The following is a 13096-nucleotide window of genomic DNA, read 5'->3' as shown; positions in this document are numbered from 1 at the left end:
TGTGGAAAAAGTGTTTTGGGAGCTGCTAGAGAAATAAATACTCACATTATTTCATAATGACTTTAAATACATAATTAGATTGAACCTAGTGAACAAATACATGTCAATCCTGTTTTGCAAAAATATACTGTGACTACTGTTAATTCATTCCACATACTGTCAGATATCAAAAACCAAATACATTTGCCTTCTATGCGGAATCAAAGCTGGACATTTTAAAGAACTTCCTTCATAATTGCTAAGTTTACATGTGGGAAATCTAAATGCAAAATTTTGTGTCTTCTAAACATCAGTGTAGGCTTAATGACTATGTTGAATTCCTTAAATTATTTATCTTAATTACCATACAGATTGGATGTGCTTTTTTGTTGTTGTTGTTGTTGTTTTTAAGTGAATATAAAGCTACTTTGGATCAGGCATGTTTTTCATTACAGTAGCAGTTGCATTATATATTATAATATCCATTCCCTTTAGAATTCTTTTATATCATTGTCCAAGAAAAGAGCTTTTCTATATCCACTAATGTGTTCTTTTTTACCCACTTCAGCATTACTTTAATCTTTATTAGCCTCTCCATGCTTGGTGTGGGCCTCAGTGCTTGTCATTATCTTTATTCTCCTTCAGTAGGTAGCAAAGCCAAAATGCAGGTCTGGCAAGTCACTCTGATCCTAAGCAAAATTTAAGAGGGGAGAAGTGTTCAAATATTTCTCCTAATTCTTTGTCTTTAATTTTGGAGTCATGAAATCTCTTTCTCTCTCTCTCTCTCTCTCTCTCTCTCTCTCTCTCTCTCTCTCTCTCACACACACACACACACACACACACACACACACACATACACACAGCAGAAATCTGAGCATCAGGATGGAAAATTCAGTTTAATTTTTCTTGATTCAGAAGAACCCACAAAAAACATTAATGATGTGTTCACTGTCCATTTTGAGTAATCTAAAATCTGGGCTATCTTTAACTTAAAAATATGTGCACAGATTTTTTTTTTCTCAAAGAATTTAGAATATAGAACAAAGTAACAATGAAACAAGAAAATCCCTAAACACCTGCTTTGACATAATAACTATGTTGGGCTATTTTTTTTTTTTATTTTGGGGGCAAAGATGAAGCTATTCTGTTTCACTTTAAAACAAATATGACTTCAGTCAATATTCTAAAGTCTTCCTCAAATGAATAAATTACTGTGAATGATTCTAATACTCTTCAGATCAATAATGTTTATTCTTTTTATTTGACTGGGAGATGAAAATATAGCAATAACAAAAGTAGAGCTTGCAATACAACTCAGAGGAGATGCTCAGGGGAGTGTAGAGGCTTCCCCACTGTGTGCTCCAGGAAGTATAGAAAGCCCAGTGGGAAAAGGCTGTTTCCACCAAATCAAAGGAGGCAGGTGTACTTTGTGCCGTCTGTAACAACAGCATATGGAAAGAAAAAGCAATGGTGGAATTTCAAAGACTAAGCGCATAACCTGTTCTAAACAAAAACTATACGCATTAATTTTATTCTCCTAAGAATAAGTTTTGAAGCACTTGCTGAGAATTTCCAAAACAATGATGTTTATATCCATGCTTAGACTACATAGATTAATCAAGATTAAATGTTCCAGAGGGTGACTGAAATAACTTTAGTGTAATTTGTAGGATGCAAAATATATCTGCAGGGTGTATACATGTCAGTTAGTAAGTAAAGCTGTGAATATGAGATTGGCAGTTTAAGGGTAGAAAGAAAATGAAAGAAAAGTCTCAAGTGATAAAATATTTATTTCAGAAACAGTCTTTGGGTTATCTGTTATCAGCAAAATGATTATAACAGAAAATTGAGACCAGTGTATTGCTGTGAGGTTTGTTAATCTATTCTAAATACTTTGATCACTGTAACTGAAATGAGATTTATATGAAACAAAACTTTTGCCTTTAAATAAAAATATTTATATATTTAAATTTTTTATTTTTTCCCTAAACTCTGGACTTAGAATTTGCTATGATATATTTGAGAAAGTGGGGTTTGTAGAAATGGAGTTCTTAAGTTTATAGACAGAGTTAACCCAAATATTTTTTTAAAAAAATGGCATACAACAAAATAGTAAAATATTCCATTATGAAAATGAATGCATCATCAATCCAGAAAAGACAGAGCAGTCTTTAATACATATTGTAAGGTAAAGGATGCCAAAATAAAAAGGCTACATACCATGTGATTATATTTGTATAACATTCTAGAAAATGCAAAGCTATGGAGACAATAAAAATAATAGTATTTTTCAGGGCTGAGTGGGGAGAAGGGATGAATGGCTGGAGCATAGAATGCTTTGAAAGCAATAAACCTTTTCTGGGTGATTCTACATTAGTAAATAAATGTCATTAGATATATGTCAAAATCCACAGAATGTACAACAGGAGTGAATGTTAATGTGAACTATGTAAGTTACGTAATAGCTGAGTATCAATGTTGGCTCATCATTTATAACAAATGTACTCCATAAAAGCTGGATATTAATAGTAAAAACAGAGCCGGGAGGAAGGTGAGGTCATATTCAGGAACTCCTTATGTCTTCTGTTGACTTTTCTGCACATTTAAAAAATAAAGCCTATTAACTTAAAAAAAATAAAATGACTCTAAAGTTTACAAATATCTTAAAATAAAATGTGGTGAAAATGTAAGGAATGAAGGGATGAATCTCAAGTCCTCCTTATCTTGTAGCCCCATCACTAGAATCTATTGTTAGAACTGTGTTCTAATTGGTTAAGTCTGGAAAAAATTTGTGAATTCCAACATAATTTTTTTTAAAAGCTCAACCTGGAAGAAAAAAATGTGTTTACTCAAAAAAGCAATGAAATTTAGAAATGAAATTTGAACTATCATAATTTATATCAACTGAGCCTGAAGTCAATCTGTGTTTTGCTTGTTTTTCTTTTTACAATAAGACATCAGACTTTCTATTTCTTGAATGGTTTAGGGATCACATTATACATTAAATATATTATCTTATTTTGTCCTAAAAATAACACTATGAGATATATGACATTTTAGCTACCCTCCCTGCTTAACAGATAGGAAAACTAAGATTCAGAAAAGCCCATTAAGTTATAATGAATTAGAAAAGAATGAATACAATCTGCTCTGTCCCATTTAAAACCTTCTCTGAGGTGAATTTCTTCTCCAGCATCAATTCTTCCTTTGTGTCAACTACTCTACAAAACCTTCCCCTGTCTCTGAAGACATTACCTTTTACCAAAGCTCACTTCCAGTTTCAGATAACTACTCCTAGAAGACCTGGGATTGAGCCAGACTCAGTCTCTTACCAAGTGCATAATCTTGGGTACATTACTCACCTTTAGTAGCCTCATTTTCCTCATTTACAAAAAGAATTCTAATTACCTCTTTGTGCATTGCCCTTGTTAGGATTAAATGTTAACTACATATATACATATTTAAATGTTAACTACATATATATGGAATTGGGAATATATGTTAATCACATATATTCATGTCCTTGAAGTGTGTGTGTGTGTGTGTGTGTGTGTGTATTATGGCAGGACAGAATTAAAAAGAACCATATAACAACTCATGTGTGACTCCAGAACACATGCTTTTCCTAAATATATTATGAATTGCTTTAGTGACCTTGAACAAATATTGTCACCTCTTTAACACTTTTGCACTTATATGGAGAGAAAAGATAAGAATAGTAAACATTTTATTTATCACCTGTTCTCTGATTACTCATTCACAGAACCATGAGCTCACTCAGGCTCCAGGAAGTCAGAGATTTTGTACAGGAGTGATGGTTATATATTCAGAGCTCAATAAAAGTCTGTTGAATGAATAAATGCAGAAAATTTACATAAAATCTATTGTGATCTAGTACTTCTAGGTATGTCTGGAATGAAAAAGGGAAGAAGAGTTAAATTTACTACCATAAAGTGCGCACAGGCGTGCACACACACACACACACACACACACACATACTCACAAACTGTAGATCCCATATACAATGACTATAAAGGACATGCTAAAGCCCAGATTCAAATGATGTGTCTTAGCTAAGGTAAATACTAAAACACAGACTAGAAGGAAACAATTTCAGCATGTACTCAGCAGAGAAAATAATTAAAGTTCTTTCTAAAACAAAGGAAATCTGGATGCCTGTGCAAAATCAAAATAATAACACTTCAACAGTTACAAAGGGCATATATGGTTAATTTAAATAAATGAGAGTGTTAAGTGAAAAGAGAGTCATATAAGAGAATTTGCTTAATTTCTTTAAACTGTAGTTTTCACTAAAATTAGGACTATTGAGGTCATGGAAATATTTTTGATGTGGCTTTCTAAAACATCTGATAAACAAAGAAACTACAAATTCAAATTTTATATGGAATCCTCCAATTTTTAAGCACTGACAATAAATTCATAAATGTACACTTATGTGCGAAAACAAATTAACAAACTAAATACCTTATGGACTGATGGAACTCTTGGTATGAAGAGAATAGAAACACAGAACAAAAGTCAATGAAAGAAAAAAAAAATTTACTGGCTGCCAAATGTACCAATCTCTTTCCTGGATCACACTTGTTTAGTCTTTATTGTAAAACTACACCTTAGTAGTTTATGCTCCATTTTATTAAAAAAAATTATAAGAACAAAGTTATCCTTGCAATAAATATTTATTCAAGTTATATTACAAGTCAGGAACTGAGCCAAGTTTTGAAACACAGTAGAATGGTAAATATAAAACAGCTACAAGAAGCCGAGAAGCTTATAATATAATGAAGAGGATAAACACACACAAAAAAGTTTTATGGTGAAATGATTGTTTCTAATGTGTATGGCATGTTAGAAATAATCATGACTATGAGGATACAATAACAGTGTTTCCTTTATATCCTTGCCTAATTCTTAGACCTAGACTTGAAGAAGTGTTCATTTTCTTTAATCAGTCTGAGAAATATTCATACCTGTTATGGTTTGGATATAAGGTATCCCCCCAAAGCCCCTGTTTTAATGCAGGAATACTTATAGATACAATTATTAGGTTATGAGAGCTATAATGCAATCAGTTAGTGAATCAGCTGACATGGAGATAACTGTATACAAGTAAGGTATGGCTGGAGGTAGATCACTAGGGGTGTACCCTGGAAGGGTGCACTTTCCCTGCAGCCCCTTTTCCCCTCTCTCAGTACTTCCTGCTCCCATGAACTGAGCAGCTTCCCTCTGTCATGCCCTTCCATCATAATGGTCTGCCTCACCTCAGGCTCAGAGCAAAATTTGGCAAACCATGGATTTAATCTCTGAAACTGTGAGCCAAAATAAACTTTTCTTTCTCCAAGTTGTTCTGGTCAGGTATTTTGATCACAGTAACCAAAAGCTGACTAAAGCAAAAAAAAATTGGTACCAAGAAGTGTGGGGGTCCTTGTGGTGAAAAACCTGAAAATGTGGTTCAGTCAATTTTGAAACTGGTTTGCAAGAGGAGTTTGGAGACACAGGCTGGAGAAGCCATAGAATGTTCTAAAAAGATATTAATAAGGAATTCTTGTAGGAGCTCAGAAGACCAGAATGCCAAGAACAATGCAGAAAATACAACCTGTGCTCATAAGGTTTCAGAGACAACAAGCGTTGGGGTTTAAACCAGAGGTCATTTTCACAAAGAAGTTGTTTACATTTACCCATGTTCTAAGATTTTCTGCAAGGCTAAATTTAAAGGTGATGGACTCGTTAATCTTGGGAAGAAAATTTCAAGACAAGACAGCATTCAGAGTATGGCATGAATATTACTGGCAGAATTTAGCCAGGTTTACTGTGGGAATCAGAACCACAAATTAAAGAAGGAATATTTTTAAAACTCACAGTGTGGGCAGAAAAGTGAGTGTAAAACTGGAGCCAAGAAAGATATGGTTGCAGAAGATATTATGGTCACTAAAGAAATGTTAAGTACTTTGCATAGGGACAAAAGGAAATATGCCTTGTGGGCATCTCAGAAATCAGCAAGAACACACCCATAGCAGGCTCAAAAGTATAGAAGTGAAAACACATTTAAAAGATCACAGGGCACCCTGTTTGCAGGGGATGGGGTCTTGAATTTGTTTTACCATGCTCAGATACTCAGCCACCACAGCTGTGTTCCCATGTGGCATAATTAATGCTCAGTCTGTTGGTAGACCTTGGCATCATCCACATGGTGCTGGTTTTGGAGAAATAAAAGATGATGAATTTAGGGGTGTGGGGAGGATTCTACTGCAATTTCAAAGAAAGGCCTGAAAAGCCATGCAAAGTGTAGCAGGATCAGCATTCCTACATATCATCTCTAAAAGTGATGTGAGAAGCTATGAACATGAATCCAAAGTTATAATAGAAACCCCTATGTTAAAGAGATGTCAGCAATATGATCATCCACTAACAAAGGTGCTGTGTGAGAACAAAGCCAATCTAAAGGAGGGCACATGCACTACAACCAGCAAGATCAAAGATATGAGGCTGCCAAAGTCCCTTGGAGATCACATCTTGCCACTATATGCTACAGATGGCAGATGTGGAGATGCAGAAAATATTTGCCCAGCTGATTTTCAGGCTAGCCTTGGTCTTATCCATTCTTTCAATACCCCTAGGCCTCCGATTTAGAATGGGACTGTCTATTAGATTTAGGCAAGTTGCTTTTGATTTTTAAAGGTGCTCACAAGCAAGACATTCAGTCTCCAAGGAGACTTTGAATTTGGACTTTTGGACAATGCTGAAACTGTTAAGACTGGGGACTCTTAGGAATGGACTAAATGCATTTTACATTGTGAAATGGACATAAGCTTTTGGGGTCCAGGGGATGAATATTATGATCTGAATATGAGATGTTCCCATAAAATTCCTATGTTAATTAAAGAAAATTCAGAGGTGAAATTATTAGATTTCGAGAGCTGTAGCATAATCAGTTCAAACTGGGTAGAAACTATAGGCATGTAAGGTATGGTTGGAAGAGGTAGGTCATTTGGGGTGTTCCTGAAAAGGTTCAAATTTTCTGCATCCCCTATCCCTTCTCTGCTTTCTGAACACAATAAGCTGAGCCATTTTCCTTTCCTCCCCATACCTCTATGCCATGATGTTCTGCCCCACAGAAATGGGGTTTGCATACTATTGGCTGATCCTCTGAAACCATGAGCTCAAATGAACTTTCTTCTTCCAAGATTTTAAAGTCATGTATTTTGGTCACAGCAAGGGAAAGTTCACCAACACAATCCCTAAGAACTGACATTCAGGAGAATAATCTGAAAAAGTGAAAAAGTATATTATCTTCAATTAAATATTCACTTCTTTGTGTGGTTTTAAATTTACACAACACTAATTCAACGTGTGTGTGTGTATACACAACATACACACACACACACACCCCTGGCAATATGCCAGACTATATCCTCACTATTGGGAACAGAATGTCTTCTCTGATATGTGGGTACTAATTCCCAGTAAGGGGACTACTAAGGAAGAATAGAGGTACTTAGAATTAGATATAGGGGAATGAATGGAGGGGAGGAGGTAGGGGTAAACAGGATACTAGAATGAATTGGACATTATTACCCTGTGTGCATATGTGATTGCATGACCAGTATAACTCTACATCGTGTACAACTAGAAGAATGAGAAGTTATATTCCATTTATATATGATGCGTCAAATGCATTCTACTTTCATGTATAACTAATTAGAAAAACAAAACAACAACAAAAGACTGGTTCAGCTTAGACCAGGAATACTATTTAGAGGAAGAAAATTCATTGAATATTACAAACCTTAATAAGCTTTTCATTAAAACATAAAACAATAATAACGGTGTCTCTAGAATAGACTTCATCACTTAGTACAGAGCAGATATTTCTTGAAATAATAAAGCAGTAAAATTAAGTTATATCAGCCTTTCTCAAGGATATGACCCTTGCCTTGCTCAATTTGATATGAATTATAGAATAGGCATAATATATTACACAAAAGTAACACTAAAGGATATCTATTAAATAAAAAATCATACTTTTTTAAAACTATGTTAACATGAAATTGATACAATTTTAATTTGAGATGAAATGATTGCAAAATGATTTCTTGTCTATGAAAAGATAAATCAAATAGGAGCACTGTGTTGTTTTTACTGAAATACAGTTAATGTGTCCCATAACCAGGTTTCCGTGAAAGATGAATCACATATATGATGGTGGTCCCATAACATTATATTGCCCAGTGACATCATAACCAGTTTAGTTTGTACAAGTACACACGTGATGTTAGCATAATGATAAAATCATAAAATGGCACATCTCTCTGATTGTATCTCCATCATTAAATGATGTATGATCAAACTACATCAAATCATAAAACTATATCATAAATAAATTATTCTAAAACTAACAGTTAATTAAATGCATACATCAAATTTAAGGGAATATATATAATTTGTAAGATTATGTTTCTCTCTGAAAGTGAAGTAAAGAGAAAAAAAATTAAAGATAAATAAAGATATAGTTCTTTTGGAAAAAAAAAATGGTTGGGTTCCATATGAGAATAATCTACGATTCTATTTCCAAAAGGAAAAAAAAATATTTATTTTTGATAATTATACTCTTGCAGATTTTATTTATTTGACAAGGTCTTGATTCCCTCCTCATTTTTGAAGGACAACTTTTCTGGATATAGAATTTTTGCTTTGACAGCTTATCATATTTTGAATATGTCATTCCACAGCCCTCTGCACCCCACTGTTTGTAATAAAATATTGCCATTAATAATATTGAGGATTTATTTTATATGATGATAAGTTTCCCTCTCAGTGCTTTTAAAATTCTTTTTCTTTGGCTTTGGACCATTTAACCATGGTTTACTGATGGATTTGTTGAGTTTCTTCTACTTATGTTTGTTGAGTTTCCTAAATATGTGTTTTAATATCTCATCAAATTTGGAAAATTTATATACATTAATTTTTTCAAATATTTATTCAGATCTTTCTGGCCTCTATTTTCCTGCTACTCCCATTATATCTGTGCTGTTCCTCCAAGTATCTTAATTCTTTTTTTCCTTTTCCTCATTATTTTTCCTTTCACTTTCTCTAATTGGATCTCAATGGTTCCATCTTTCAGTTTATTGATTTTTCTTTCACCATAATCTGCTGATAAGCCCCTGTAATATATTTTTATTTCAGTTTTTATATATTTCAACTCTAATTTATTTTTTTAAGTATTTTCTATCTCTTTACTGACATGTTGAATTAGAAGAAACATCAATCTTATACTTTTTTCAGTTCTTTGGACACATTTTATTTTAGTTCTTTGAACATATTTTAAATTGTTAATTAAAGAAAGCCCTTATCTAATATGTCAAATATCTGGGAATCCTCAATATAATTATATTGGTGGATTTCATCTTATGTATTGATAAAATTTACTTATTTATTTACATGTCTCATGATTTTGTACTGAAATCCAAGCACATCAAATAATACAATGTGTCAATTCTGCAAGTTATATTCTCCCCTTATTCCAGGGCTCATTTTTGTTTGCTTGTTTAACAACATCACTAAACTAATTCTGTAAAACCTGTATTCTTTATCATGTGTAGCCATCAAAGTTGTTGTGCAATTTTATTAGCAGTTAATTGTTGGACAGATATTGAAAACAAAACAAAAAAACCTCAGACCAATAAGTGTATATATGCATATACAAATATGATATACTGATATAAGCTATTCTATATGATTTTTATATACTCAAAAAAGGAAGAAGAAAATTTCATTTTCCAATTAAAATTTTGTATTATTCCAAGTTTTACAGAGTAAATGTGTCAGATCTAACATACTCTGTCTGCTTACATTCAAAATTACAAAGAATTTACATACCAAGAAAAAATACTTGAGAGTTAAAAAGACTTTTCTAATTTCTTTTCCCAAAATATTAATTTGTAATATGCACCAATGAAATAAAAAGCATTGCTAATTATAATAATCTTCCAATAAAACCATCTTTACTAAGCAATTTTCAGTAAAGAAAAATTCAAAATTGGAAAACAACCTCTGAATGCTGACCTAGCTGATAATCTGAAAAATATTTTAATTAATGGAATTTAAATGAATTTCCTATAGAATTTTCATTCCATAATTCTGCAAATGAAAAAAAAAATGGTTCGTTTGATTTAACAATGATTTTTTACATATTAAATTTTATTTCCTGTACAATATAACCATTATACGGCAAATCAGCAGAAAATTAAGTTCATTTTATATATAAATTAATTTTAAAAATTTGTTAGTTACTTCAATGTTAAAATTTCCTGATGCTTGGACAACCTTTGTATCTTTTTATGGAGAAAAAGACTAAGAGAGGAATATAACTGATATTCATTGATTTGAAACTTCTTTCCCTATCACAATTCCCTTCTGTCTTAAGGAGCATATCCAGTGAATTTTCAACCTCCTGTGACTTTTAGCAATGATACATATGCATTTAGTTTAAGTTTAGGGGAAAATTTAATAAGATCTTACCCCATTTTTTGGAAAAGCAATCCATCCCAGGTCCCCCATAACAGTGCGTGAATCCAATAAATTCACTGAAAGAGAAATAACAAAAAGATGAGTGAAATATATAACAATAACAACAATAACATATCTGTATCTCTATTTTGATAGTGTTAGTATGGTGATGCATGCATACCCAAGATTACAGCAGCACAATTCACAATAGGCAAACAATGGAACCAGCATAGGTGTCCATTAACACATGAATGGATAAAGATAATGTGGTACATACACACAATAGAGTTTTATTCAACCATAAAGAAAAACAAAATGATGTCATTTGCAGAAAAATAGATGGAACTAGAGACCATTATGTTAAGGAATAAGTCAAACCCAGAATATCAAGGGTCATATATTTTCTCTCATATGTAGAAGTTAGAGAGGAAAAAGAAAAATAATTCAAAGGGAGATAAGTAGAGGAAAGGGACAAAGGGGAGAAAATTGGGGAAGGAGCGGGGGACATGCTGGGCCAAAGTATATTGTTATAGTGTGTACATATATGAATATGTAAAAAAATCCCATCATTACATTAAAAACATGTAAAAAAAGAAAAGAACAGAAAAACATACACATTTTTTGTGTAATTGAAATTAGATTAAGCTTCCATTGTGATGACCACAAGAAGTACAGTTTGTAGAAAATGTCATTTGAATATAAGAGAACAACTTATTTTCAATAAACAGAGAACAATTACAACAAAATATAAAAAGACGCCATTACCTTAGATATTTTTTGCCAAATAAATGAAAAGTAGAAGATCAAATAATAAGAAAAAGAAAAAAATAAAATAAATGCCCACAAAAACTATAGGACCATGTAGCTTGGTTAAAGGCGCAATGTTGGGGATTAAGCCACTACCATAAAATTGCAGCTAAATACACTTTATCTTCTTATGGAAAGTGCTTATGAAGCAATTAACAAATAATTTACATTATACAGCAATGAACTATTCCCAAGCTTATAACAGTGTGATATTATCTGAAATCTGTAATCCAAATTGCAAGTTTAATTAAGAAATAAATCTACACACCCTTAAACAAGACAAGAAAACTATAGCAGTTCTTGGGGTTGTTGCTATAGTTAAGAGTCCACTGCATCCCTAAAGATGTCTTCTACTTAGATGTGACCAGAGTCTAAAATGTGCTTCATATAAAATTCTCAAATCTGTTATATCTGGAAAGCCTAAGATACTTAGGAATTCCAGAGTAGCAATCTAATACCATCATTATAAAGGAAGCCATGAGTGAGTATATATGCAGACATGCACACAAACTCAACACACAGAGATACACACGTACGTACGTACATACATACATATCCACATATACACATAGTCCTTGTACACTGTCCCTGGGAAATCATACTAGTTTAAAGAGAACTATCTAATCAAATGCTTTAGAATTGGGTCATAGTTCAATGTCTAAGTTATTATATTTATCTCACATGGATGCATTTGGCCCACTGTACAACTGACTAACTTTGCATAAACATGGCATATGAATCCAAAAGGGAACCACATGGGTTATTCCTGGTAAGAAGTACTGCAGTTTCATAAATCACATTCAAGAGCCAGAATCTTCAAAACATTGATTCTAAACAACAACAACAACAAAAAATTCTATCTACCAATATAAACCTGGGGAACAAAAGAAATTACAGTTGATAGACTGGAAAATTTGTTGTCACACTTTATAAAAGAATATAAGACAAAATCATGACTGAGAATATCATGATCAAAATTAAAACTGAAATTTTTACACATGCTATAAAATGTATACACAAATATTTAGTCTTTATTATCCATCATTTTATTACACTAGCCCAAATTAGTGGGCAAAGCAGTACGTTTGTGAATGTAAATCTTAAAAACTAAGTTAAAGTTTCATAATAATACTAGTAACATTAAAATAAATCAGCAGTTTAGAATTCTAGAACACCCAAAATATGCTAGTGTGGGGGAGGTTGTTATTGTTGTTCAATATATTTGTTTATCATTACTTTTGAGTTCTTCAACTACAAAAATATTTACTATATAATGTTTGTATCACTTTGGTGTACTCAAAACATATTGCCTTCATGAAACAATAAAATCATTTGTGGAATTACTAATTCCTTAAAAGAAAGATGTCCCAAATGAAAAACCACTGTTTATTACCACAAAAACAAAAGCAAATCAACCAAAATTATTCTACTACTCTCTGAGATTGCAGATTTTATGAGTCAAGCCACTTTATATAATTTTTTAGTGAAATCCATATTTTTTCTTTTTGTTCTATTGTTGGTTTTTCAGCTTTCTGTGGGAATAGGCTACATTAAACATAAATGTCCTTGTCCTCATTTTAGTTTTCTGGGACACTAGGGCTGTGTCTAGACATGACTAAGTACCAGGGGAGTGCAGAACCTAAATTGTTATGTTTATTCATTTTAATGATTCATTTGATTCATCTTTGATATTGAGCAGCAGTGTATCAGTGTAGATTAGATAAAGTAGAGCAAATCAGCAAACTAAGGGTGTTACTGTGACAGTAGTCAAATCAAATTTAATCCT

General features: G+C 32.5%; 1 protein-coding gene across 11 annotated transcripts in view; it reads right to left on the bottom strand.

Moving 5' to 3' along the window:
• Epha5 (EPH receptor A5) overlaps positions 1–13096 on the bottom strand; it is a 322596-nt gene that overhangs the window by 283659 nt on the left and 25841 nt on the right. For all 11 annotated transcript variants that reach the window (XM_026395020.2, XM_026395022.2, XM_026395021.2 and 8 more), the window contains exon 2: positions 10516–10580. In XM_026395020.2, coding sequence (XP_026250805.1) covers positions 10516–10580 — 65 coding nt within the window. The remainder of the gene's footprint in view (positions 1–10515; positions 10581–13096) is intronic.

This window comes from Urocitellus parryii, chromosome 10 (genome assembly GCF_045843805.1).
Source record: "Urocitellus parryii isolate mUroPar1 chromosome 10, mUroPar1.hap1, whole genome shotgun sequence".
Lineage (NCBI taxonomy): Eukaryota > Metazoa > Chordata > Mammalia > Rodentia > Sciuridae > Urocitellus > Urocitellus parryii.
Note: the sequence above shows the minus strand (reverse complement) of the source record. Positions and strands in the feature narration are given on the sequence as shown.